The sequence below is a fragment of the Indicator indicator genome, chromosome 25 (genome assembly GCF_027791375.1).
Source record: "Indicator indicator isolate 239-I01 chromosome 25, UM_Iind_1.1, whole genome shotgun sequence".
Lineage (NCBI taxonomy): Eukaryota > Metazoa > Chordata > Aves > Piciformes > Indicatoridae > Indicator > Indicator indicator.
The window spans coordinates 75,658-103,395 of NC_072034.1; the positions used below are offsets into that span (position 1 = coordinate 75,658).

At 40.7% G+C, this 27,738-nt stretch overlaps 1 protein-coding gene across 1 annotated transcript in view; it reads left to right on the plus strand.

Moving 5' to 3' along the window:
- LRBA (LPS responsive beige-like anchor protein) overlaps positions 1–27,738 on the plus strand; it is a 352,375-nt gene that overhangs the window by 38,107 nt on the left and 286,530 nt on the right. Inside the window, exons 13-22 of the mRNA XM_054392204.1 lie at positions 312–480; positions 2,934–3,013; positions 5,733–5,795; positions 7,599–7,696; positions 10,616–10,708; positions 11,844–11,952; positions 12,422–12,503; positions 14,460–14,583; positions 14,814–15,006; positions 25,748–26,731. Coding sequence (XP_054248179.1) covers positions 312–480; positions 2,934–3,013; positions 5,733–5,795; positions 7,599–7,696; positions 10,616–10,708; positions 11,844–11,952; positions 12,422–12,503; positions 14,460–14,583; positions 14,814–15,006; positions 25,748–26,731 — 1,995 coding nt within the window. The remainder of the gene's footprint in view (positions 1–311; positions 481–2,933; positions 3,014–5,732; positions 5,796–7,598; positions 7,697–10,615; positions 10,709–11,843; positions 11,953–12,421; positions 12,504–14,459; positions 14,584–14,813; positions 15,007–25,747; positions 26,732–27,738) is intronic.

The following is a 27,738-nucleotide window of genomic DNA, read 5'->3' on the forward strand; positions in this document are numbered from 1 at the left end:
AGCTGCTCCTCACCAGCCCAGTTCTCCAGACCCTTCCCCAGCTTTGTTGTCCTTCTCTGGACCCCTTCCAGCACCTCAGTATCTTTCTTGTAGTGAGGGGCCCAAAATTGAGCCCAGTATTTGAGGTGTGATCTCACCAGTGCTGAGTACAGGGGCACAATTACTGGCCTACTCCTGCTGGCCATGCTGTTGCTGATCCAGGCCAGGAAAACGTTAAGGTGTTTTTAAAAGAGGAAATTTAAGAATGGAGGTGTCTGCTGTGCTTCAGTTCTGCTGTAATGACTTTTTGATCTCCTGACTGGGTGTTGTAGGTTCAGCTGACCCTGTACACTTACCTGTCCACTGAGTTCATTGGCACTGTGAACATATATGGTGCAATCCGTCGAGTTGGGACAGTTCTCCTGGTCATGCATACCCTGAAGTATTATTACTGGGTAGTGAATCCTCAGGATCGCAGTGGTATAACCCCCATGGGCATAGGTATGTATTTAATTCTACTCTTAGAAGCTGATGCTGGTTTTAAACAAATATTCTGTGCAATGTATAGAATAGAACTAAATGATCCAGAAGGAATTTCGTTTTAATGAGGTGGGTTCTCTGTAACAATTTGAGCAGTGTGCTTTTTCTCCATAGGATATTCTTGAAAGCTTTCTTTCACAATCTAATGAAATATTTCTTCAGAGGTCATATCCTCTGTCATCAATGATGTATGTGAATTAGTATTAGATATAAGTGGTCAAGGAAATCATAGAATGGTCTGGGTTGGAAGGGACCCCCAAAAGTCATCTAGTCCAACCCCCTGCAGTTAGCAGGGACAATCTTCAGCTATGGAAGGTTGCTCAGAGCCCCAAACAACCTGACCTGTAATGGTTTCAGGCATCTACCACCTCTCTGGGCAACCTGGGCCAGATTCTCACTATCCTCAGTGGAAAAAAAAAACAACAAACAAAACAAAACCAGCAAAAAAAAACCCCAAAAACTTCCTTCTATCCAGTCTAAGTCTCCCTCTTTTAGTTTATAAGCCATTGCCCCCTGTCCTCTCATAGATAGAAGGTCTGTCTGCATTGTTTTATAGGTTCCTTTAAGTACCAAAAAGCCACAAGGATCATCTCTTTGGAGCCTTTCCTTCTTGGGACTGAAGGATCTTAGCTCTCTCAGCCTGTCCTCACAGGAGAGGTGTTTCAGCCCTCGGATCGTTTTTATGGCCCATCACTCAGTACACCAAATTAATTTCTGTCTTTCAGAGAGCTGTGTGATCCCCATGCAGATTTCTGCTCGCTCTCTGCCTCTCCAGGCCACTTCCACTGTCCTGTCCTTTGCAGAGGACACATGACCCATTCCCATCTCCTCGTAGGCTGGGCTGCGCTTGGCATGTGAGAGCTCTCCCTGATTCACTGCAAGGCAGGAACCTGAAGCACTGTGTGCTTTTTTTTCTTGGTCTCCAGCCAAGCATGCTGAGTCTGTCTGACAGGTGTAGGGGTCTGGACTTGTTGGAAAACTGCTTAATAAGCATGCTTTACCCAGGGAATTCATGGTGAAAGAAGGGGTAAGAAAGGTAGAAGAGGTGTTTGGTGATTGTCATTGACACAGAACAAGAAAAAAAAAAAAGGGTGTGTATGTGCTTGACTTAAGGAATCCAGTTCTGTGGAAGAAACTGGGAGAAATGAAATCTACACCACAATAACATAAACATATGCAGATGGAACAGGCACAGGTAAGGGAGTTACTGCTGCCTGGAAGAGTGGCTTTACAATTCTTGTAGTTGCAGCTCTGAGGTCTGGCACACAGCTGTGCAAAGGGAGGGTAACTTGCATCTCTACTCTCTCCTGTAATGAGGAAAGGCTCTGAAATTTCACAGGGGGAAGCAGGTGATGAAAGAGAGCAGATGATGTGGGAGTGATTGCTCCTTAGAGGTGTCTGACTCCTGCCTCCAGCTTCTCAAAGTGACCAGTGCTTCCTCTTGAAGATTTTGTAGTACTTTGCATCCTGTAAGGAGCAAAGTGGGTGTTTTCTCCTTTCTTTTTAGTGAAGGCATGGATTCTGAAGTGATTTATTGAGCTTGAGGCAAGTGTACGTTGTAAGATAGTCTCACTAATATAGTTTAATGGCTTATTTTAACTACACTGGTTATATTGGAAGCAACTATACTCTATAAACCCAAACTTACATGAACATTTACATTTGCTAGTTGCTTTCCTTTGCCCTGATGATTTAAGATGATAGTAACTATGGGCAAATGTAAAAACTATCCCTACAAATGTGTTTGCCAAAGGTCAGTTGCAGTTCCTGCCCTCTGCAGGAAGAAGCTTTGAGATGTGGTTGCACCAGTTTCTTTTAACCTTGCTTCTCCTGGGAACTGCTCAGGGTTTGAGTGTTTCAAATATTTCAGGCAAAGTCTGCTACACAGGACTGGCAGAAGCAAGTCCTTTTGCCTTTGAGTTAGAAAATGAAGCCGTGGCTGTCAAGGTGATCTTTATATATCATTGTAAGCTGGATTTATGTTGTGCATGAGGCTAATGAGTAATAATAGCATTGAGTTCCGTGATCTGTAGCAGTAGAACTTTAAAAACAACTGTAAACTGCAGAACTTCGACATCTGGAAATGCTGACAAAGTTATCATCAGCCTTACTCCCTGGATGAAGTTGGTTCATAGGCACTGCAAAGGAAGGGGTAAAATCATCAGAAGAATTTAGAGGGCTTTAGAAAACTATTTCATAAAAGCCTTAGCAGAACCTCACTGGTTGTTTGCTTATAAACAGTGACAAAATGCCCTACTGTTCTGTAGGCTGAAGTGAGGGAAAGAGAACTTTACTTAGAACTGTGCACTCTCCACCTAGAAAATGCATTTTATTTTTCTTCCTGTGAAGATACATACTATGATAACAACAGCTGTTGGTTGGCATTTCATGTATCTCCTTCTGTTCTTTTGTAGATGGGCCACGACCTACTCAGAAAGAGATTTTATCTCTGCGAGCGTTCTTGTTGATGTTTGTAAAACAGCTAGTGATGAAGGTAGGAGAACTTTAAATTATCATAGGATATCTAAGTTTCATTTCAGAAAGAAATGCTCCTTAATACAGTTTTGGGTTTTTTTTAATTTTGTAAGTAAGTTGTAACAGGTTAATGCAGTGTGATGGGTTAACCTGCCTGTTCCCCCCAACACAGAAGTGAGGAAAAAGTAACACACAAAAAAACCTCTGGGTTGAGATAAGAATTATTGAGATAAAGCATTTTACAGAGCAAATGAGGTAATAATAATACAATGCACAATTACATTAGTTAATAATACCATGCACAACTACCTTAGCTTAGCCTATTTGCAGGGGAAAAAAAAAGAAAGCACAGCATAAAGCAGAAGCCAGACAGCTACCCAACTCCCATTTGTGTTGCCACCATCCCCGCAGAAAAGAGCCAATACCCCAAATGCAAAACCCAAAAGCGGCACTCAACACAGGAAGCCTTTGATGTTCCAATCTGAGCTTCAAGCCCCAGGATACTTTGCTCCAGCCAGCACTTTACTTTTGAAGCTAACATGAGACAGGATGGTTTTGAGTAACAGCAGCAAATATTCAGCTTAACCCAGCACATGAGTAAATAGAAATACCATGAAGGATGCACTTTTTTGGTGTGGCAGGCATCAGTGTTAAAGATGCCTTTTCCTCCATTTTAAACTGTTTTTATCTGAAGTGTAACTGCTAAATCATTAACTTAGAAACATTTGCTGCAAAAGAAGGAAGCATTTGGTTCCATTTGTTGTTTTTTTGACAAGAACAGTATCTCCTACATCAGAAGTGCTTAAAGAGAAACATTTCATAGAATCACAGAATAGTCTTGGTTGGACAGGACCTTAAAGATCATCTAGTTCCAACCCCCTTCCATAAGCAGGGATGCTTCCTAGTAGACCAAGTTGTTCAAGGCCTCAGCCAACCTAGCTTTCAACACTTCCAGGCTTGGAACCTCCATAGCTTCTTAGGGCAACTTGTTCCAGTGCCTCATCACCCTGATGGGCAAGAATTGCTTTCTAATGTCTCATCCAAATCTAGCTTCTTCCAGCTTGAAGCCACTATCCCTCGTCCTGTCACTGTATGTAACATTATGTGCTGTGGGACAGAGGAGAATAGGAAAGGCTCCATCACTAAGTTTCACAAACATTTCTTACACATTAGAAGAATATTGCTTCTACTGCTTATAGACTCTTCTTAACCCTTTCCTGTTGTGAACTCTGATCTTTCCCTTCTTCCTTCCCTTCTGTAAACTGAATTTTCTGTGCTTGAATCCTTTTCCTCTCTTCCCCCGTGTTGCTCTTGACTCTTTCTTAAAATTGGATATTCTACAGCTGAAGTATCTGGGACAATTTAGTTATCAAATTCAGAGAGATTTCAAGTGTTTGCATAACTATTATTTATTTTTAAAGTTTATGTAAGAGATTTCTAACTTGGACAGTTTGAGGCAGAGATTCACAAGAGTAGTAAAAAGCACATCCATTGTAAAAGGTTGATTCTTCTCCAAATTTTCTATTTGTACCCAGTGGGAAATGAGAGACTTGCTTTTAAAAATAAAAGCCCTAGAAGTGGAGAAACCTGCATTTCCTTACCCTTAATCTTGTTCTTAGAGACTATTTGGTTATATTTTATTTTCACCAAAGAAGACCACAAGGCACCATAAATAATTGAAATTTTTGCAAAATTGCTAGCAGCTGAAGATAGGATTCTGTAGTGAAAAATAAGCAGTGAGCAGCTGTCAGCATAGCTAACAGGCTTACAATCTTGGTCTACTGTTGAATCCTCTTTGCCATCTTAATTTAATTCTTCTATTAATAGGAAGCTCTCAGTTCAAATTGTCTGTGTCAGTTAAGATGTTTTACTCTAATACCTTCATCTGCTCTGTTACTGTCTGGCTTCTTTTTGTGCCTGTGTTCGAATTACAGAATTGTTTTGTTTGGAAAAGACCTCTAAGGTTGACGAGTCCAACCTGTCAACCTAAGACCACCAGGGCCATTGAACCAGAGTGCCATGTCTACACATTTCTCGAGCACCTTCCTGGGCAGCCTGTTCCAGTGCCTCCCCACTCTAGCAGCAAAGAAGTATTTCCTATTCTCTGACCTAAACCTGCCCTGGCACGATTTCATGTCATTTCCTCTCATTCTCTGACCTGATACTAAGAAGGAGAGACCAACTCCCACCTTGCTCCACCCTTCTTTCATGGAGTTGTAGAGAGCAGTAAGGTCTCCCCTCAGCCTCCTTTTCTCCACACTAAACATCCCCAGGTCCCTCAGCTGCTCCTAACCAGCCCTGTTCTCCAGACCTTTCCCCAGCTTTGTTTCTTTTCGCTGGACCTGCTCCAGTCCCTCAATGACCTTCTTGTAGTGAGAGGCCCAAAATTGAACCCAGTGTTTAAATTGTGGCCTTGCCAGAGCTTAGTCTAGGGAAACAATCCCATCCCCACTCCTGCTGGCCACAGTGTTCCTGATCCAGGTCAGGATGCTGTTGGCCTTCTGGCACATTGCTGGCTCATGTCGAGTTGTCTTTAAGCACTTACATAACCTTTAGTGAGTATTTTTGGGCCAGGGAAAAAGCTATCTTGGATCTCTGAAGCCATTATACTCCCAAGTGAAAACAAATTTGTCCTATGGGACTTGCTGTGGGTATCACCATTGCTTGTAATATTGCTCTTTTTGGAACTGCACTTTTCTCTTGAAAATGATCCTTAAAACCATGATTGTTTTTTAAAGGACTATGGAATAAAAGAAGATGAATTGCAGGCTATCCTCAATTACCTGCTCACTATCCATGAGGTAATTTTTGATCTGGGGATGTATGGGAGGAGAGGTTCTGTTGTTTGGCAGTACGAAAGAGTTGGATGTTTTCAAATCTTACCTTCTGTGTTGCACAGGTTGGCCCTGCAGAGGAAATAGCCAACATTGTCCAACGCTTCAGTGCAGTGCGCTGAACTGCCAATATTCCTGCAGTGATTTAAGAACTGTGTTCAGTCTTAGGTTGAAATTCATTAAGCCACTAAGTCAAAAATGGTTTCTTATGTTGTTCTGCCAATCTATTTACCAAGCAGAAAAACAGATGGTGAGGTGGACTTTAAAAAAAAAAAAGGCAACCAGACAAAACCTTGGTTTGTGCTAAGTCATTTTTGTTTTGGTGTTTTCTGTTTTCTTTTTTTTCTAAATTTTGCTTCTTAAGTAAAGCAATAAAATTGGGAACATGCATTAAAAAAGAAAAAAATATATATGTTAATGGAATCTAAGAGACTGCAAGAAAATGTTGGTTACCACTGATACATCTGCATCTTCATGTTTTAGTGCTAGGAAAAGGCACTTTATGCCAGGTGCAACATCAAAGACAAGGGAAATAGGGACATAAATCTACCTGATCTCATCTCTGTAAGGGTGCTTGAAATTGGTAAAATAAGGAATTAATTGAACTTCAAGCAGTATGGATTTTTTCCCGTTTTGTTAACACTTATATTTTCCTTGTGTTCACTATGCTGGTTACTTCTAGCTGGTAGTACCATGGTCAAGTAATACATGGAGATGAAAAAGTAAGACTTTTGGAAACATGTAAGGATAAGCCCAAATAGAAGGAGCTTTATTTAGCCTTCAGATGTGAAGCTGGTATTTTAACTCTGAGCAGTGTGCATGGTCAGGTCATCAATAAATGCTGAATCCCACAGAATTAGGTATCAAGTTTGAAGATCAGAAAAACATCGACACCACCAACAAAAAGTTTAATTTATCCTTCTCATGAGATCATTCATCAGTGATAGTCTGTAATGGAAGGTGAGCACAGTTGTTCAGAGGATGCACAACTGGAAAAAGCATCAGAGGATGTGTTCAGAAGTGTTGGAAAGTGTTGGAGCTTTTTGTGTTTGGCTTTTTAAATAAGCTTTCATTTTAGTACCACAAAGAATGGAAAAATGGTTGTGTTTTGCTACTTTGTAGGATGTTTTTAATTAAAATTAGCTGGAGACAAATGATAAACTGTACTTTAGGGTCCTTCAGGTTAATAGTATGGAAAACTTTATTGAGCAGCTTGAGTTACCTGTTTTCTGTGGCAAATGATTTTTTTTTTGTTGTTTGTTTTGGCTTTTTTTTTTCCTTTCTCTTGCTTTTTTTTATTTATGTTTTTTGGGGGCAATGGGCTTTTGTTGGTGGTGTGGTTTTGGTTTTTTTTGCTTGGACTTTTGTTCTTGTTGGGTTTTTTGGTTTTTTTTTTAGCATTGCGCAGCACCCTGTGCCTCAGAAAACTTGCAGCAGTTTATTTCTAGCTCCTGTGCAGTAAAAGAGGAGGAAATCCCTCAGGAAATACATGAGCATATGTGTGGAAGGAAATAGCATAATCCAATAGTCCATTCCTTGTCAAAGGCTTCCGTGCCAGACAGAGATGTATCACTTTTCACTCTAAAAATTAAAGAGTGTTCTTGGTAATTCTGCACTTGCTTTCCAAATCTGTAGCTCTTTTGATCCTGTCCTAATTGTTTTGGCCCCAAGTTTTTATTATTACTGTCCAGATCTATTTGAAATGCTTTGTAGTGGATTGTTCTTGTGTATGTACATTTTTAACTCAAATTTATAACTTGTGTTCCACAGGATGACAATCTAATGGATGTCTTACAGTTGCTTGTTGCTCTGATGTCAGAGCATCCCAGCTCTATGATCCCTGCTTTTGATCAGAGGAATGGATTACAGTAAGTTTGGATTTTGTAAGTGGGCGAAAGGGAAATAGTATTTTGATCATACTATTGCTTGCTAGAATTCCCATGGAATCTGAAAAGCTCTTGTCAGTGTTGGAGTCTTAGACTCCTCATTGTGGGAGATTTTTGTGTCTAGGTGTTCTTTTGACAAGAGGAGCTGTTTGATTTATTATTACTGAGGTCTCTTTTTGAATGTTTCCAAGCTGTCAGTCAGGTTTTAACAGGTAGTGATTGATGTGAGTTAATCTCTACAGTAATGTTAAGTCTCCATCTGCTTGCACTTTGTCTTTGGCCTTCCATTCTTACGTTTTAGAACCGAAAGTGGGCTGGCAAAAATGGGTTCGGGTTTCTTCTGATCTTTGTTAGCTTTCTTTCCTTCCTTTAATATGTAAAGCATTAAGGGACTTTTACAGAAGAAACCTTTTACTTGTTTAAATTTAGCATGTTGTGGTATGGATTGTTCACAATCTGCTTTTCCAAAAGCAAAAAAATACTGTCTTAACACTGTTGGAAGAGAAAAGTAGGGAAAGTAGCAAATTCTACCAATAGTAAAAGTATAAGAGAAAAGATCTACTGGAGGAAGAATTAAGTTATGACTGTAATTTTTGTCTTATGGCTTTCAGAAGGTGGTCACATTATTGAACTTGTGTAGTTTAAAATGACCCTGCCCTGGACATAATGGGTGGAAAAAAAATGAAACAAGCAAACAAATGTAAGAACTATTCCTAGAAGGATACATGAAGTAGTAATTCTCTCACTGTATAAAGCAGAGCCTGGTTTCATACATTTCCTTGTACCTCTTGGTTAACCCCTATTTGTACATCTATTTTCCTTCAGTTGCCATTTCTCAAGAGACAACATTCAGGCAGGGCCGTATTTTTGTTGGGTTTTTTTTTGCTTGTTTGTTTTTATTTTTATTTTATTTTTTATTTTAATTCTATTTTATTTACCCATTTTCTTCAGCTTTGACTTCTTTTATATGGTAATGTATTATGCTGTGGGAAACTAGTAACAACCCTAAATAATAAAGTATTTGACTGTCATGTTGGATCTGCAGTGCAACATGTTGGGTTTTATTTAACGACTGGCAGAAGACATATTGACAACTCACTGTGAATAGTGAGATCATAGTGAGAAATCACTTTGTTTTCTTGCCTCATTTGTTCCATTCTTTGCTCCTGTATTGCCTCTGGTTGTTCAGTGGGTTGTATGCTTCATGATACATCTCCTTGCAATTAAAACACCATATTCTTGACACTTCAAAATCATTTGGCAAAGATTTGTAAATATGTTGAGTTTTCTTAATTAAACTTTTAAAATTAACCAATCTACTGAAGAAATAGTAAGAGGAAGGGAATATTTCTTCTCACAAAGTTTCATACTGTTTTGTCAGGACAAGCAGGGAAATGGATTCTGTTGCTTGAACAAACATTGCATCGTGGATTTGATAATTGTTTTGGTTCTACAGCTGCTGTGGCTGCAGCTTTCTCCAGGATAAATTGTTATAGATAACTGATTTGTAATCACTCATGGGTTTTCACTTAAATATTTACCTAGAACTAGGTTTTCCTGTCTCAGTTCAGTTATCCTGGGTAGTTTTTGAAATACGTAAGTTTTCAGGTATGTAAGAGTGAAGGAATATATAACTAGTACTCAGTTGTGTATGGAGATAAGGGTGAAAAGCTTGAGTAAGTCCTTTCAACTCTTGACAGCTGGCTGATCTGAAGTGTGCTTTTGTAACATGGAATATTTTTAGAAAGACTTAATCATTGAAATTAGATTTTTATTTTTATTTTTTTAATTCTCCCCTCCGCCCAGTAGAGTGATACAAATTTTCTCTGGAAAATATTCCTCCTAAAGGCTAGGAACTCTCCCTTCTGTTCCAATATAATTTTATGGAGCATCAGGAAATGGATCTTTCCTTCTTTCAGAGAGAGATTAGGAGCCTGTGTTGGTTTAAGCTAAATCTTATTTCCCTTATTTCACAAATTCAAAGCTCTGTCCCATTCCATGAAGCAGAGCTCAGCTAAAAATCAGATAGTGACATACTGATAAGCACTTTACTGTCTAACAAGTAAGCCTTGAATGAAATGAGATGTAGCTGATAAATATATTTTGGTGTCATGATTTTGTGGGATGTTTAGAAGGAACAAAATCATGCATTTGTTGTTCTTCACAGTGACAGGAGGCCAATGCCAATGAGAAGATTAAGCTTTAATAAATGTTTGAGAAGTTAAGATTAAACACTAGTCTGATTTCTTGTTCAAGAGTAGAAGGCATAGATAGATATGATGAGATCTGTGTGCAGCATTACAAATTGCTCATGTCAAATATGTTTAAGGTTACTGGACACTTCTCACTACAAGACTGTACGTCCAGTTGTTTATTCATTTACTAGACTTTGATCACTTATGCTGGCACTTTCCTTGTTCTGTTTGTTACAACCTCATTTTCCTTCTTGGGAAAACTTTGTCTAGAACTGATTAAATTGCACTTAGTTTAGCCTAGTGCTTTGCTACAGACATGCTCTTAAATCTTCAGCGAGAATCCTAAGTGCTTGTAAAGCATCATGATGAGCTAAAGAGCAGGAATCAGTGCAGGTGAAATGCAAATGCCTCCTGATTTGGTGTCTCCCTCACTACCTCCTGAGGTAGCAGTAGTATGCACAGATGTCAAATATCAGTGCTAGTAATAAATTTCCTTCCCTACATGGCTATTCCTATCCATCCACATTTATGCTACAACAATTGCTTGTTAGTTTTCTGGATGAACAGAAATATTATGCTTTTTTTTTGGTAGTCTTATTAATAGCTGTTTTTTGAAATGCCTTTGTAATCTCTTGCAGTTAATGGGTCATGCAAAAAATGTCTGTATTTCAATTATTTTAGGAAGCCTTGTCTTTTCTCCACTTAGGGTTATCTACAAGCTTTTAGCATCTCAAAGTGAAGGCATCAGAGTGCAAGCTCTTAAAGTGATGGGATATTTCTTAAAGCATCTTGCTCCAAAGTAAGTATTGGGTTAGTTTTTAAAACAAACCCTGTCAAAAAAAGAAGGACAATGTAGATATCACAACCTATGTTTCATCTTGTGTATCTATTATTTGGTGTGTATATCTACATGAAGGGGGCCTACAATAAAGCTGGGGAGGGACTTTTTACAAGGGCTTGTTGTGATAGGGCAGGGGGAGTGGCTTGCAGCTGGAAGAGGTGAGATTTAGACTGGAGATTACAAAGAAGTTCTTTGCAGTGAGGGTGGTGAGACACTGGAACAGGTTGCCCAGGGAGGTTGTGGATGCCCTCTCCTTGGATGTGTTCAAGGCCACGTTGGATGAAGCCTTGAGCAGCCTGGGCTGATGGAAGGTGTCCATGCCCACGGCAGGGGGTTGGAACTGATGATCCTTAAGGTCCCTTCCAACCCAAACTGTTCTATGAATCTATGTTTGTAAAGTAAAAAAGAAAAAGGCTGTATTGGAAGCGAATCACTAAATGTGCTTCACTGAAGAGGATCTACTGTTTTTCAAGTACCCTTTGGTCTGTTTGTCATTAATACATTTCTGATGTGGAGGAGTTACTTGCCATGGGTAACTCATGCCCAGGTATTACCAATTCCTTACCAAGTTCATTTAATGCCTACTTGCAGGATGGCTGCCTGATTTTTAAAGTAGTCATTTTTCCTTAATTCCATTGAAATTAGAAGCAAGAATGAGACTGGTGAGATTGAACTCCGTGTTAATTACTGAGAACTTACTTGAATGTGCCTTCAGGTGACTCCAAGAATAGATAACTCTTGAGATCGCTGTCCATGGTGGTATTTTTGAGTAAAATGAGGTAAGGGTGCCCTTTCCTTAGTGGCATTCATCACAGATTCCCTACAGGTGTGTTTCAGCTTTCTGGGCCCAGGGGTGAGCAGACTGCATTTATGGAAGAAAGTTAGCTGTCTTCTGTCTGTCTTCAGGGAATGACTTGTCCTTTAAGCGTTTGAATACTTGCCCTTTTCCTTAACCAAAAGTGAAAGCCTTGAGGAACAAAAAAAGAAAGATGTTTCCAGAGATACTGTGTTTCTTGAGGCACAGTTGTTAAACTTCCCTGCCTAAAGCAAGTTGAATACATAAGTTTTGTTTTATCTTTCTGTACTGTTGTAGGAGAAAAGCTGAAGTCATGCTTGGACATGGATTGTTCTCTTTGTTGGCTGAAAGGCTGATGCTTCAGACAAGCTTAATCACCATGACCACATACAATGTCCTGTTTGAGGTAGTAATATACTGTAGTTAGGATCCAATCTTCCTGATTACTTGTAAGACCTTGTTAGAAAATTGCTTGCATATTTGCTGTGATGTGTTCCAGATGACATTAAACCCTAGTGTGGTGCAGCTGAGAAATTTCACTCTTTTGAGATGGTTTTTTTTTCCCCTCCTTCCTTTAACTTGGTTATTCTCATTATGAATAATTCTGGATAACGAGGAGCCTGAATATCTCAAGCAGACACTCATATACATAGAATTTTTTTACAGCATGGTCTTGCCTTATGATGACTGTTTTGATCAGGTTTCTCTTCCAGTGTATGATAAAGAGACAACAAAGATGAATTAAATTATCAAGAAAGATAAAGAGAACAAGTGGGGGGTTTGGTTCATGTTCAGAACCACAGCGAAATAATGATGGTGCTGTATGAAGGATGTATCCATGAACATTGATGTGACATCATGTTCTCTCTTGCTAGATTCTGACTGAACAGATTTGCACTCAAGTGATCCATAAACAGCATCCTGACTCAGATTCAACAGTGAAGATACAAAACCCTCGTAAGAATAACATACATTTCTAAGTGCTACCATAAGAAAAGTCTGCCCTATAAAAAAGGGACATGAGAAAGCTCATTAATCACATTCAGCAGTCTTAATCCTGATCAGAGTTTTCTATTGTCTTCCATAGCAAGTGAAAGATACTGTGCATTTAGTGGGAAAGATTTAGTATGCATGTCTGTATAGCTTTTGGAAAGCCTTCTTGTCTGTCTAGGTGTGTCTGTGATTCATAACTCACCTTTCTTGGCTGTGTAGTCATGGAATGGAAGGTTTTTCAACATGTGCCTGCACAGGATACTTTGATTTAATACATGTTAAGGGTCCAGCAAAATTCTGATTGCAATATTAGTGAATTCAGACTAAATTACCTAAAATATTGGAAACAGCCTTCATCTTAAGTTACATTCAGTATGACTGCGCTGGACGGAAAGTAGGAGAAATGTATCTGCTCATTGTTTTGGTTAGATTACTTTGTGGGTAATATCTTGTTAGGAAATTTTAGATATCTTTTGAACTATAGGGAAAATACTGATCTCCTTTCCTGGATTATACACATTATTGATATGCTTTGTATATAACAAATCCTCCCCCCCCAAAAAAAAACAAAACAAAACAAACAACCAAACAAAAAACCCAAGACCAGTGACCACCCCACTGCGTCAAAAGGTGGAATGTATCCATAAAATAATTGTCTCCTAGAAGTACAGAAAACAGTATGCTCATAGGATGGCCTGGGTTGGAAGGGACCTCCAAAGGTCATCTAGTCCAACCCCATCTCCAGTCAGCAGGGACATCCTCAACTAGGTCAGGTTGCCCAAAGCCCTGTCCAGCCTCACCTTGAATATCTCTAGGGATGGGACCTCAACCACCTCCCTGAGCAACCTGTTCCAGTTCCTGTCACAAGAGATGACATTTTATATCAGAAAGATTTTGTCCCCTTTCTCAAACTTTTTTGTGTAACAGAAATTGTAAAATACAATCAGAAGTTCTCCCCCTCTACTCAGCTCTGGTGAAACCCTACCTGGAGTACTGCGTCCAGTTCTGGAGCCCCTATTACAAAAAGGATCTGGAGGTGCTGGAGCATGTCCAGAGAAGGGCCACAAGGATGATCAGAAGGCTGGAGCACCTCTCCTATGAGGGCAGACTGAAACAGTTGAGGCTGTTCAAGTGTGGAGAAGAGAAGGTTCTGAGGAGACCTTATTGTGGCCTCCCAGTATCTGAAGGGGGCCTACAGGAAAGCTGGGGAGGGACTTCTTAGGATGTCAGGTAGTGATAGGACTGGGGGGCATGGAGCAAAACTAGAAGCGGGTAGATTGAGATTGGATGTTAGGAAGAAATTTTACGCCATGAGGGTGGTGAGACCCTGGAACAGGTTGCCCAGGGAGGTGGTAGAAGCCCCATCCCTGGAGGTTTTTAAGGCCAGGCTGGATGTGGCTGTGAGCAACCTGCTGTAGTGTGAGGTGTCCCTGCCCGTGGCAGGGGAGTTGGAGCTGGATGATCCTTGAGGTCCCTTCCAACCCTAACAATTCCATGATTCTAAGTTGTTCATGTTCTTTGAAAGTTCCAAATTATTAATGCAGAGCAAAATCTTTGCACTTTTCCTATCAATTGATTTTTATAATGGATGCATTGCCTTGTGAACTTATTAAAAGGTTCTTACAAATTCTGATAGCTTGTTATTTATCAAGCAGTAATATTTGTGCTGCTTAAACCTGATAATTCAAAGTGAAAATTAGAATAGTTAAACTTGGATTCTTTCTTCAGCTGTTTGATGGTGACCAGGTCTGACAGGTCTTGGATGAAGGGATTTGTCTTAATTAAACCTTCTCCTCAAACAGAGATGTATTCAACTGTTTTTATGCAGTGCCCCTGTTTTTTTTGGTCACATTAGAAGATGTCCTGAATGTTGTGCTGTGATAAGTGCTAATATTTTTTCACTTGTGAACTGCTTTTCAGAGATTTTGAAGGTTATTGCAATCCTGCTGCGTAATTCTCCACAGTGCCCAGAAACTCTGGAGGTTCGGAGGGCCTTTCTTTCAGATATGATTAAACTTTTTAATAACAGCAGAGAGAATAGGAGGTAAGACTTGCTAAATGTACATAAACTAAGTAACGAGGTCTCTTTGTAAATTAGACTCATTAAGCAGAGACAGCTTCATTGCTGTTCAGCAAATTCCATATTCTAGTCTTCAGTATGTAAAATTAGAGAACTTTTCTCATAGGAGCTGTTTTAAACATTTTGAATCCCTGACTTATCTGATATTTCTAAGATTTTGAAATCTGATTAAATAGCATGCATGTATTTTGCAGGAGTTTGCTGCAGTGCTCTGTCTGGCAGGAGTGGATGCTTTCCCTTTGCTGTTTCAACCCCAAGAGCTCTGAGGAACAGAAGATAACTGAGATGGTGTACACCGTATTTCGGATTCTGCTCTACCATGCAATCAAATATGAGTGGGGTGGCTGGCGTGTGTGGGTAGACACACTGTCCATCACACATTCTAAGGTAAGCCAAATATTTGGGCAATTTTGTTACACTATGTAATTAGGGTTAAAGCCTTGAAGTGCTCTCTCATACAGTGAGATAGTCTTGGAGATCAGCAGTTAAGTACAAGCCCAATGATATACCCACTACCTGAAGGGGACTGCAGGAAAGCTGGGGAGGGACTTCTTAGAAGGGCCTGTGGTGATAGGATGAGGGATGATCGTTTTAAACTAGAGCAGGGTTAGATTTAGGTTGGACATTAGGGAGAAGCTCTTTACTGTGAGAGTGGTGAGACGCTGGGACATGCTGCCCAGAGAAGTTGTGGAAGTGTTTAAGACCAGGCTGGATGAGCAAACCTAGTCTAGTGGGAGGTGTCCTCACCCATGTCAGGGAGGGATTTGGAACTAGATGATCTTTTAAGGTTCCTTCCAACTCAAGTCAATCTATGTTCTGTGTTTGCCAAAATACCTGTAACTGAGCATAACTTAAAACGTTTGCCAATTAAATGTTAATTTTGTTGTTGCTGTTGGTCAAATTGTGTTTAAAAACCAGGAGCATTTCTGGTAGATTTTAGTCCTAGGTTTGCCTTTAATGGCACAAACACAAGGTGGCGCCAAGGTGCCTTCATAAAAACTCTTTTGGGTACCATCAGAAACTATGCAAAACAAACCACTAAAAAGCAAAGAAATTTAAGTTAAGACAGAGGCTTCAGCTGTTATGTTGTCATGGAACACAGTGGGAGAAAGCAAGTCCTTGCAGTATGAATGAGGCTATTATCTTTCATTATTCTTACGATTTTTTTTGTTGTTACAACCAGGGTTCTAGCATAGAAGTTACTAGTTGAATCTCCATCAAGGCACAGCAGCATAAAAGATTATTGCCCTGTTTTATTTTAAACAAAAGAGTGAGGCCAGGGTGAGCCTTCTAATTACTTTAGTTTATCCAAAATGCTTATGATTAATTATAAATTATGCATTTCTAAATGCGTGCAACTTAATGGTGCCACATAAGGCATCTGGGAATCCTGAAGTTCACTTTATGATTCTAAGGAATTGGTGGTGGTTCTGAGGTCCTTGGTTCTAAGGAGTTGGTGCTGCTTCTGAGGTCCTTGATTTTGTATTAATTTTTCCTCAAAAAAAAAAATCAATTAGCAGATAGCAAGAATATTTTGACTTTGCAGCTCAGTTAATTTATCCCATTCATAGCTTGATGGTAGATTATTGGGCTACGGGGAGACAAATGTAGTAATCTGCATAAGAAAAATGTGTGGAATAATATCATTAAATAGTCACTTAGATAGATGAAATCCAGGTGCAAAGAATCCAGGACCAAATTCTAATCCTTATAGAGATCACATTTTAGTTCCTAGAATCATTGAATGCCCTGGGTTGGAATGGAATGGAGGTGTTCTAAATCTTTTGTGTTGGCTTTGCAGTCTTCAAAAAATGTGCTTCCTCTCTTTCCCCCAAGATACAGAGGACATAGGTGGAATAGATGGTACAAGAGCAAGCCAAAGCCAGACTGAAGATCCCTACTGTGCCTTTATAGAAACTGGCATAATTAAAACATTTGTGTCATTCTGGGAGCTGCTGAGGAGCTGTCCCTGGGGAAAGATGGAGAGATGAGTGAAGGAAGACTACCTATATACCCGGGTTGTGCAGAGCTTTGGTGTATTGAATTTTAGCATTACCTAGCGTGTTGTTTTCTAAGCTGTCCTTCTGTTCTTAAGACTCTCTTTGTAAGATAATGTAATGTTGGAAATCTCATTCAGTTTCAACATCAAAATGTTTCTATAGGTTTTTGGTCATTGTCTTCAGTGACTTAATGTGGCAGATCAATGGTCTAGGGTTCAGAGAGGGCAGCCCAAGATTATATTGTGATACCAGGGTCAAATGTTACTAAAAAACCCCTCAGTTCTGGAAAATACCAAAAATGAGGTACAGGTAATCACATAATGGTAGGTGTCAGAAAGGACCTCTGGAGATCATCCAGTCCAACTTTCCTACTCAAGCAGGGTCATCCAGAGCAGGTTGCCCCGAATCACAATGTTCAGGTGGGTTTGGAATCCCTCCAGAGTCTCCACAACCTCTCTGGGCAGCCTGCTCCAGGGCTCTGGCACCCTCACAGAGGCGTCGTCTTTTTTCACATTTAGGTGGAATCTCCTGGGTTCTAGTTTGTACCTGTTGGCCCTTGTCCTGCCACTGGGCACCAATGAAAAGGGCCCAGCCTCATTCTCTTGACCTCCATTCTTTATCTCTTGCCAAACCCTGAGAAGATCCCCTCTCACTTTGCTCTTCTCCAGGCTAAACAGCCTCAGGTGTCTCGGCCTTTCTTCTTCTCAGAGATGCTCCAGTCCTCTCAGCATCTTCATGGCCTCTGTTGGGCTCTCTCTCTCTTCCCTGTCTCTCCTGAACTGGAGAGCCCAGAATTGGACATAATGCTCTGTTTGATCTTTTTAATAAACAATACATGCAATTTACAGCTAGCATTGTAAGACTAGAGGGTGTCTTCTGTCATGAGAAAAGCTCTTTGTGGTCAAACCTTACTAAATTGATATTAATATCTAATGATAACTGTTTTTGTAATCTGTTTTACACCAATATTGAGGTTCATATAGAATCATAGAATGGTTTGACTTGAAAGGGACCTTAAAGGTCATTTAGTTCCAAACCCCATGCCATGGGCAGGAACATCTCCTGCTAGCCCAGCTTACTCAAGGCTCCACCCAGCCTGGCTTTCAACTCTTGAAGGCTTGGAGCCTCTGCAACTTCTCTGAGCAACCTGTGCCACTGCCTCATCACCTTCATAGGCAAGAATTTCTTCCCAATGTCTAATCTAAATCAAACTTCTTCCAGTTTGAAGCCATTACCCTTTGTCCTGTCACTCCATACCTTTGTCAAAAGTCCCTCTCCAGCTCTGCTGGAGGGCCTCTTAAAATCATGGAAGTCTCTAAGGCCTCCCTGCAGCCTTCTCTTCTCCAGGCTGAACAGCCCCAACTCTCAGCCTGTCTTCATAGAAGAGGTGTTCCAGCCTCATGCGTCATCTTCGTGGCCTCCTCTGGACCTGCTCTAACAGTTCCATGTCTTTCTTGTGCTGGGGTCTCCAGAGCTGGACCCAGCGCTGCAGGTGGAGTCTCAGCAGAACAGAGCAGAAGGGCAGAATTCCTTCCCTCCACCTGCTGCCCACACTGCTGGGGATGCAGCCCAGGACACAGTGGTTTCTGGGCTGGGAGCTGATGTTGCCAGCTCATATTGAGCTTCTCATCATCCAGCATCCCCAAGTCCTGCTGCAAGTGTAGGCATAATTCAGTGGGCAAATCGTTTGATGCTAAGTGCATCTTGTGGGGGTTTGATTTCTAGCATGCTTTCAAAGTAATGTGGGCATTATGGGGACAAAAATATTTCCTTAACATCGGGAAGGGAATAACCAATTTGTGTTTTCATTATTCCATCTCTAATTGTATTGGGTTACTGCTTATTTTTCCTTTTTACAGCCCTTTGCACCATTCTTGCCACTAATTTATAACACCCTTCTATGATAAAGAACCAGTACATAAAGGACTAGTGTTACAGAATTGGATAGGTTTTGCAGAGCTACATATCAAGATACATGCAGCTGCTATAAAAAGCCAAAGAAACTCAATTGCAATTTTATTGTCCAGTTTGATAGATTTCCTGCCACCTTTCTAGCAGGGAGGCTGTTTGTCATTGTAACCCTCTCCTCTAACAGCTGCACCACACTCCATAAGCAGCAAGGGTTTTGCTACCATAATGACCCTGCCTTGGTTTCCTTGCGCTTGGAATTAGTAAAGTGTGTGTCACCTTTAGAAAGCCAGATGTCTCACTAGTACCTATTTTGCTCATTTCCATTTGGTCTGTGGCTTCCAGTTCAATAGAATTGTTAATGAAAAAAATAAATAACAACTCTGGATTGTTCTAACAGCCAGTGTTCAATTTATGAAAGTATCTAAGAACTTCTTTTAGTTATTTTTTTCATTGTCCAGACCTTAGATTTGTTCTTTCTAGACATGTTTGGTCTGTCTAGACCAGCTAGAGCAGCCTTCTGGTACCTGAACGGGGCCTATAAGAAAGCTGGGGAGGGCCTTTTTACAAGAGCTTGTAGTGATAGGAGAAGAGGGACTGGCTTTGAGCTTTGGACTGGAGATAAGGAAGAAATTCTTGACAGTGACGGGGGTGAGACACTGGAACAGGTTGCCCAGGGAGGTTGTGGAGTCTCCGTCTCTGGAGACATTCAAAACCCTCCTGGACATGTTCCTGTATGATGTCCTTTAGGTGACCCTGCCTTGGCAGGGGGGTTGGACTCGATCTCCAGAGATCCCATCCAACCCCTACCAACAGCAGGTTTTTGGTTTTCAGTTGTGTGATGAAGCAAAGCTGAGGCAGATGCAAATTAAGTAGCACACTTGAAATTCTTAAACATGGGGTTCATTCTTATGGTATAAATAGTTATTTGTAAAGAAATATTGCTTATTCTAAATAGAAATTATTCTCAAGGACATCACTTGTCTTAGGGAGAGTAAAGGGAACTTGGAGACTAGAATGTGCAGCCTCCTTTCAAGATGTATACCCTCCAAGATACATAGTTATGACACAATCCTTCAACTTTTCTAGGTGTTTCCTTCTCTTCCAGTAGGTCTGTGGGAAAGCTTTTCCCGATCAGTGCCTCTGAGAAGATGAAAGTATTTTCATTATTCAGTCATCAGAATAGATGGGATGGAAGGATCTGTACGACTGATGGACTCTTGCACATGTAGCATGTATGGTTAATAGGGAGATCCTACAGCTCCTCATTCACTCTGTCTGAGTAAGTGCAGTGTCATCAGTAAAACTGAAAGATGCTAAAATTTGACTAATCCAAACTGAAAGAGAAGTGTGAAGTAGAGATAGGAACAGAATGAGTAAGGTAACTGAGAATTCATGAAGCAGGAAAGAACTAGGTAGAGGAAACTACACAGAAGCCTTGAAAGAGAGTGTAATGGAGATTTGGATGAGAAGTTCCAGAGGTATCAAGATGGAAGATGGGACCTGGCTGCAGTCTCAAGTGACCTCCTTGGCTGGTGCTGTAGAGCTGGAGGCAAACCTTCCCTTTCCTTGCTGCTCCCTGTGTTCCCATTGTGGCTGTGGGAATTCAACTGTGCTGCTGGGATGTGACTTGAAATTGTGGTTGTGGAGTCTCTGTTACAGGGCTGCCAACAGTACGTGGAGATGTTTATAAAGTGATGGCCAAAGAGAAGAGTGCACAAGAGCTACAGATGGGTATTATGACAATGCAGGGTGGTAAACGCTGTAATTATTTACAGCACAATTTTGTTAGTAACCAGTATCAAATGTGTGCAAGGCACTTGAGATGTCCACACAAGAGGAAATGGCCTCAAATTGTACCAGAGGAGGTTTTGGTTGCACATTAGAAGAAACTTCTTCCCTGAAAGGGTTTTCAAACACTGGCACAGGCTGCAGGAACGGTGGCAGGGATTGAGAGAGAGAAAATACATAACCTTGAGAGGAAAATGTGCTTGTGCCTGGCAAGTTGAAGAAATGAAAAGCAATAGTTGCAAATAGTTGCAAATACAGGTTTGGTCTGCTGGTTGAATTCATTGTTGTACAGCAATGTAACAGTAAGCTGTGCCTTGACTTGATTTGAAAATAAAATGCGACCAGCATACAGGAGATTCTCAGATAAACAAAGACCTTCAGGAATTATATCGACTGTACTTGCTTCTGCTAGAAATTAATTGCATGCATGCCCCTTTCACAAGCTGAGGAGAAAAAAAAAGGCAAAATATTGCTACTTAGATGAAAGTGCAAAATGCACTTGGTACAGTGGTGTTGTGTTTTTTTTTTTTTTTTTTTTTTTTTTTTTTTTGATCCTGACCCCTCTAATTTGAAGCTGTTGTGCCTTGTCCTTGCAGGCCTTTGCAAACAGTCTGTCTCCATCCCTCTTGCAGCCCCCTTCAGGTACTGTCAGGCTGCTATTAGGTCTTCTTGAAGCCTTCTCTTTTCCAGGCTGAACACCCCAGCTCCCTCAGCCTGTCCTCGTAGCAGAGGTGCTCCAACATCCTGATCGTTTTTGTGACCCTCTTCTGGACCTGCTTCATCAGGTCCAATATCCTCTCTGCCTGACATTCCCTTCCTCTCTCTGCTCCACTAAATTGCTCACCTGATAATGAAAAAGAGGGACAAAGTCTTAACGTATAGGTAAAATATTTTCCCTATGTTCTTTAATGCAAATGTCAATCATCTTAACCTTTTTCAGCGCTGCATGCTGATTTTTCTCTTTGGCAATTAGTAAATGTTGGATGCCAAATTAAGTTGGAATTAATGGCAGAGGTAAATGTTGCCATTATTAGCACACAAGTGTCTTTAACTAGTAGTGCATAGAGATGCACTCTGAGCATTGCAAACAGCTATGGATTAACCATCAAATGTTGGGGAAAATTAATGATCAGCCTTTTAGCTCCCTAATTTAGAACAATTTCTGGTAATTAATTTTGTATTAACAGCTTTACAGCTGCAAATGCCTTAAGGAAAATAAAAAATGACTTGACTGAAGTACATTTGAGGTTCTCCAAGCTAACAATTGTCTTGTAAATGGTTGTATGCTTGTGGAACCTAATGATTAATCTTTAATATGTTTCCACGCTGTTTATGCCTATGTGTGTTTAATAATCATAATTTCTACTTAATTTTGCCTTTTTGTTGATATAGTTTTAGTTAACCTTTAGGTGTTTTCTTCATAGGGGTGCGTTGCTTGGCTTTGTGAACTGGTGTGCTTCGTAGACGACATCTCATGCAATAGAAGTGTGGGGGAAGAAGTGCACAGTGCCTTGATTGTAGTGCCACTAGCTCTTAGTTTCCTGTCAAAGCAAATTACAAATTAATTCAGTGAGCAGAACTGTTTATGCAACCTTGAAGAAAAGCTGGGTTTATGGGCCAGTATTTCTTCTATTTGCTGTCTTTTGTATATAAATAAGAAAATTCCAAACTCCAAATGCATGTTTGAGAAAGACTGGTTCAGGTAGTCTGTACTTTTCACAGAATCTCAGAATGCCAGGTGGGAAAGGACCCCAAGGATCATCTGGTCCAACCTTTCTAGGTCACAGTAGAGTTGAGATGAGCTGGCCCAGCACCCTGTCAAGCTGAGTCTTAAAACTGGCCAATGTAGGGGACCCCACTGCTTCCCTTGGGACGTGATTCCAATTTCTGACTGTTCTCATGGGGAAACATTTCCTTCTGCAGTCCAATGGGAATCTCCCCAGCAGTAACTTGTCCCCATCACCCATTGTCTTTTCCATGGCATTCCTTGTCATAAGGGAGTATTCATCCTCCTGGTAGCCACCCTTTATGCACTGATGCATGGTGATGAGGTCTCCCTTAAGCCTTCTCTTCTCAAAGGTGAACAAACCCAGGTCTTTCAGCCTTTCTTCACATGACAGGTCTTCCAGTCCTCTGATCATTCTTCTGGCTGTTCCCTGGAGGCTTTCCAGCCTGTCTGCATCTTTTTTGTACAGCACATTTGTGTGTTGCTCTTCTAATTTGGCTGGTATCTAAGGGACAGTATTTAATTGCAGAATCACGGAATGGTAGGGTTGGGAAGAACCTCTGGAGAATCGAGTCCATCCTCCCTGCCAAAGCCAGGGTCACCTAGGGCAAACCACCCAGGAACATGTCCCAGGTGTGTTTTGAAAGTCTCTGGAGGAGAGTCTACAACCTCTATAGGCAGCCTGCGCTGGGGCTCTGCCACCCATACATCAAAGAATTTTTCCTCATGCTGAGGTGGAACTTCCTGTGTTCCAGTTTGTGTCCATTGCACCTCGTCCTATCACTGGGCACCAGTGAAAAGAACCTGGCCCCTTCTTGACACCCACCCTTCAGATATTTATAAACATTATTATGACTCACTTTGAGCCTCCTCCTCTCCAAGACTAACCAGCCCCAAGTGTCTCAGCCTTTCCTCATCAGACAGATGTTTCAGTCCTTTCATCATCCTTGTAGCCTGTGTGGTGCTCTCTCCAGTAGTTCCCTGTCCCTCTTGAACTGGGGTGCCCAGAAATGAACACACTATTCCAGATATGGTCTCTTCAGAGTGGAGAGGAAAGGGGAACTTTCCTTGACCTTCTGGCTACACTCTTCTGAATGCACTCCAGGAGACCATTGGCCTTCTTGGCTACAAGGGCACGTTGATGTCCCTTGGGTAACTTATTGTTTGCCAGGACTCCAAGGTCCTTCTTAGATGAGATCAGAAAATGTTCATTTATAGATGTAGTAAAAATTGCTCTGCCTTGTCTATGGAAAGTGTTTTTGATAAAGAAAATGGTTTTAAAAAAAGAAAACCCTCAGCTGTAGCTGCTACCTTGGGAAAATGTAGAGAAGTAAGCTTATAGATAAATAAACACCTCTGTTACAGAAGATAAATTTAAATCTTAAATAGAAAGACTAGATTGAATGACAGTGTAATAAAAACTCCAGTTAGTCTAGTGAGATTTTCTTCTATCACACAGCTATTTATTTGGGCAAATGAATTTTATCAGTACGTATATAAAGAATTTTGCTCTCTGGGGTTTTATGTACTTAAAAACAACAATTTCTTTCAGCTCATCCATAGGAATCACTTTAATCAGATTGTGTAGCTGTTCCCATGTGCCTTCAGAATAGCTGAATAGCATTCACCAGAGGAAAAGGAGAATTTTAGGTATCATTTGGAGATCCTAAGGACTTTGGCTCTGCTCTGATTTTGTGGAATTGTATTTTTCAAATGTAAACTTCTTGGACATGTATTTATCTTCATGGACCGTTGATCATACTTGTGATCAAGTAAGAGTGTGAGAGATGAAATACCCCTCCCACACCGACAATAACCAGGCTAGTTCAGTCTGGAAGCAAATGAAAGCTGTATTTACAGGCAAAACTACAATCTATGGTGAAATGCAATAAGTATGTATAAATATACACTATTCACAACATTTACAAATATGTACAATCAACAGAAAAGCACAACCAACCTCCCTTTGCTTTCCCCAAGGGGTATTCCCCAAGGGGCCTCCCCCCGCCAGCCAGAAGGAACCCCCCCAGACTTGCCTGGCAGAAGGCAGAGTCAAGAAGCAGAGAGGCTGTTAAAGTTAGCTTGTCAAGGTCAGTGTGTTATCTTCACCCAGAAAAGAAGAAACAGCAGACAGAAGCTGAGCAAGCTGAGAACCAAGACTGCCCAACTCCCCAACCTTGTTTTGAGTAGAGATTCTTAAACATTTTTATCTCTCCAATGGAAGTGTTTAGAATAATCACTATTTTGCTTTTTCTTACACCAAATAGTGATTTATTTACGTTCTTTCACTTTCTCTGCTTGAACTTTGTGAAGAAAAATTAAAAAGACAGTCTTAAAACCATCACAGTACTCAAGGTGCTAAAATGCTGTGAAAGCTCAGCTATAGTAAGTGTCCCTGCTACTTGTCACAGTGTTCCCCTTAGAAAATAAAAAAGAAGATACTTAATTCTCTAGATGTTACACTGTTGTATCTTTTTCTGCATTCTGTACACTTACATGAGTGCAAGAAACGTAGATTACAGGATGGTAGGAGTCAGAAGGGACATGTGAAAGTCATCCAGTCCACCCTGCCTGCTAAAGCAGGTTCACCCAGAGCAGGTTGCCCAGGATCACAGTGTCCAGGTGGGTTTGGAATCCCTCCAGAGCAGCAGACTCCACAACCTCTCTGGGCAGCCTGCTCCAGGGCTCTGGCACCCTCACAGAGGCGTCGTCTTTTTTCACATTTAGGTGGAACCTCCTGGGTTCTAGTTTGTACTTGTTGGCCCTTGTCCTGCCACTGGGCACCAATGAAAAGAGCCCAGCCTCATTCTCTTATCCCCTGCTCTTCAGTCTTGATGATCACGGAGAAGATCCCCTCTCACTTTGCTCTTTTCCTTGCTAAACAGCCCTAGGTCTCTCACAGAGATGCTCCAGTCCCCACCAGAATCTTTGTAGTCTCCACTGGACTCTCTCCAGTTGTTTCCTGTCCCATTCAAACTGGAGGGCTCAGAACTAGACACAATAATCCAGGTGCAGCCTCACCAGCACAGAGTAGAAGAGGAGGAGAACCTCCCTTGGCCTGCTGGTCACATTGCTCTTAATGCACCCCAGGAGATCATTTGCCTTCTTGGTCATGAGGGCACATTGCTGGCTCATGGGGAACTTGTCCACCAGCACTCCCAGGTCCTTCTGTGTGGAGGTGCTTTCCAGCAGGTCAATCCCTCACCGGTACTGGTGAAGGGAGTTATTTGTCCCCATGGGCAGGACTCTACAAATAATTAGATACTTCTAATTACAGATGACTGTAATTAACCTAGGGAATAATACAACTGTTAAGTACAAATACTGAACTTGGAGCATTTTCACTTCTTTTGGTATAAGTAATCTTTAAAGCTCTGAGTGCTTCTAGTAAACTTTTAATTTTTGGTCATTAGGATCAGTTTAGGGTTTTTGTACTCTGATGTTTGTTTATTTAATTATTTTTAAAATTTTCTTCTTTTTGGCTAGGCACACTTAAAGAAAATCTGCTCCCAGTTGAAGTGATCTCCAATGAGAATTTTTTTTTATCATAAGGACAGTATTTAATATAAATTTGTAGTATAGCTTTGTATTTTTTGTGTTTTGTGTTTTTTCTTCTTGTGGTTGTTTGTTGTTATTTTTGTTGTTGTTGTTTTTTTCTTTTGTTTTCTAGAGAAAAAATATAATTTTAAATGTACTCTTTTAGGTCACTTTTGAAATGCACAAAGAGAGTCTTTCTCAAATGTACAGGGAATACCAAGGGAAAGGAGGTGAAGGCAGTGGAATACATTCTTCAACTCCCATTAGAACAATCTCTGGAGCAAACAAAGAAGCTAAAATCAAGGGAAAGCAGAAATGTTTAGAGTTGAAAGATGCTTCTGGTCCTTCCTGCATTACCAGTGACGTGAAGTGCAGTACTGAACAGAAAGAGACAAATATCTCATCAGACGGTGACCAGCAAGCTCCTTCAGTATGTAAGCACAGGGAGGAGAGAGAGGGGGAAGACAAAGAGACTGCACAGGATCTAGCAGCAGTACGTGGTGCAGAACTTTCTCCAGAAGCAGTAAAGCCTGGTGTTTCAGAAATCAGCACTGGAATAGCTGAAGCTACTGACGATTCTCTGAGCAAAGCTGATGAGCTTGCAGAAGGAACAGTGGCTGTCAATGCTGCTTCTTTAGCAAGGCAAACTGCTTTGGAAGGAGAAACTGCAGAAAGACTGGACAAATTAACAGCAGAGATGGAAGAGGAAGATGACTTTGTTGATCTGCAGGAGGAAAGTAGTGTGCCTTTGCCTTCAGAAGAGTTTGTGGAAACAAACAAGGAGCAGAGCTCTAGTGAAAGTGAAGCGAGAACGCAGGACAAACCAACACAGAAGCCACCCAAATCTGTGCTTTTAAAATCTGAAGATAGTGATGGTGTGGATGGGAAACAAGAAGTGACTTCTTTACCAGAAGTAGCTACTCAGCCAAATTTAGGTGGGGAAAAGAAGTTAGACGAAGAGAAGATTCTTTTCAGTGAAACCAAAACAGCTGAAGGAATAGCAAATGCCCATCTGGCAGAGCCTGCTGGAGCCTCTGACAAAAGAATCGCCAAACTTGATGTTTCCAGTGTTGCATCAGATACAGAAAGACTGGAACTGAAGGCAAGCAAGTGTCTAGAAGCACCTCCACCTTCTAGATCCATACCCGAGGTAAATTCTACCTGTCCTTCCCCTGTCTAGCTTAAAAAGTAAAAGGAATTTGTTGTTTTATGAGATTTTTGGAAAAAAGTGTGCCTGTACATGTTCGGGAGATTTTAACGTGTGGATTTTGTGAGTTATCCTAAAGAATGCTTTTAATTCCTGATGAAAGTAGCTCTAATTCTTACTAATTTGTGTCATGAGAAGTCTCTAAGATTTTATTTTTTGTACATCCACTTACTGATGCTGCTAGAGACAGAGTATTTGGCTAGATGGACAATTCATCTGTGGTGGTGCTTCTTCGGTTTGAAGAATTGAAAGAAACATTTCTATATTCTGAGAGGATTTCACCTGAAGTTTCTTCTTTACTGAACTTCCCATGTACTCTTTTCAGACTTCTCTCTTAGATAATTGAGAAGCAAATGTTGCTTATGCAGAGAAAAATAGCACTATAAGAGAAAGAAAATGTGTAGTTTTGTTCAAATCCTGGTGGAACTTTTGGAAATATTTTGTTATTCTAGATGCTCTGCAGGTACACAAAACCCATGAGATATTATAAAGTTTCAAATAGATATATTGGAAACATAAGATTTGATAGGATTGTCTCTCCGTCACATCAGCCTAACTTTTTTATGCAATTTAAAACTGAGCTGCTGTATGCTGCAGTGCTCTACCCCTCTAGCCTTTAGTTTCTAGCCCAGCTTTTCATGGTTAAATAGTCACCTATCTGAGTACTTCCCTTCTGCAGGGATACCTGCTAATGGATGCTCTTCATTCCACACCATTCTTCCTTAAAGGAGGAAAACCACTGTCTACAGCAACATATATTTTCCCTCTGGTAAGGCTGGGTTGCTGCATGTGTATTCCTAGACTGACAGGTGTGGTAGTGCAGTTGTACTCTAGTTTATAGGTTTGGTATATCCAGTAAACAGCTTTTGTGTCATTAGTCTTGGCTCTACTTGTAAACATGCATATGGTCTAAACTTGTTGAGTGGATATCTCCAGTCTATTCAATGCAT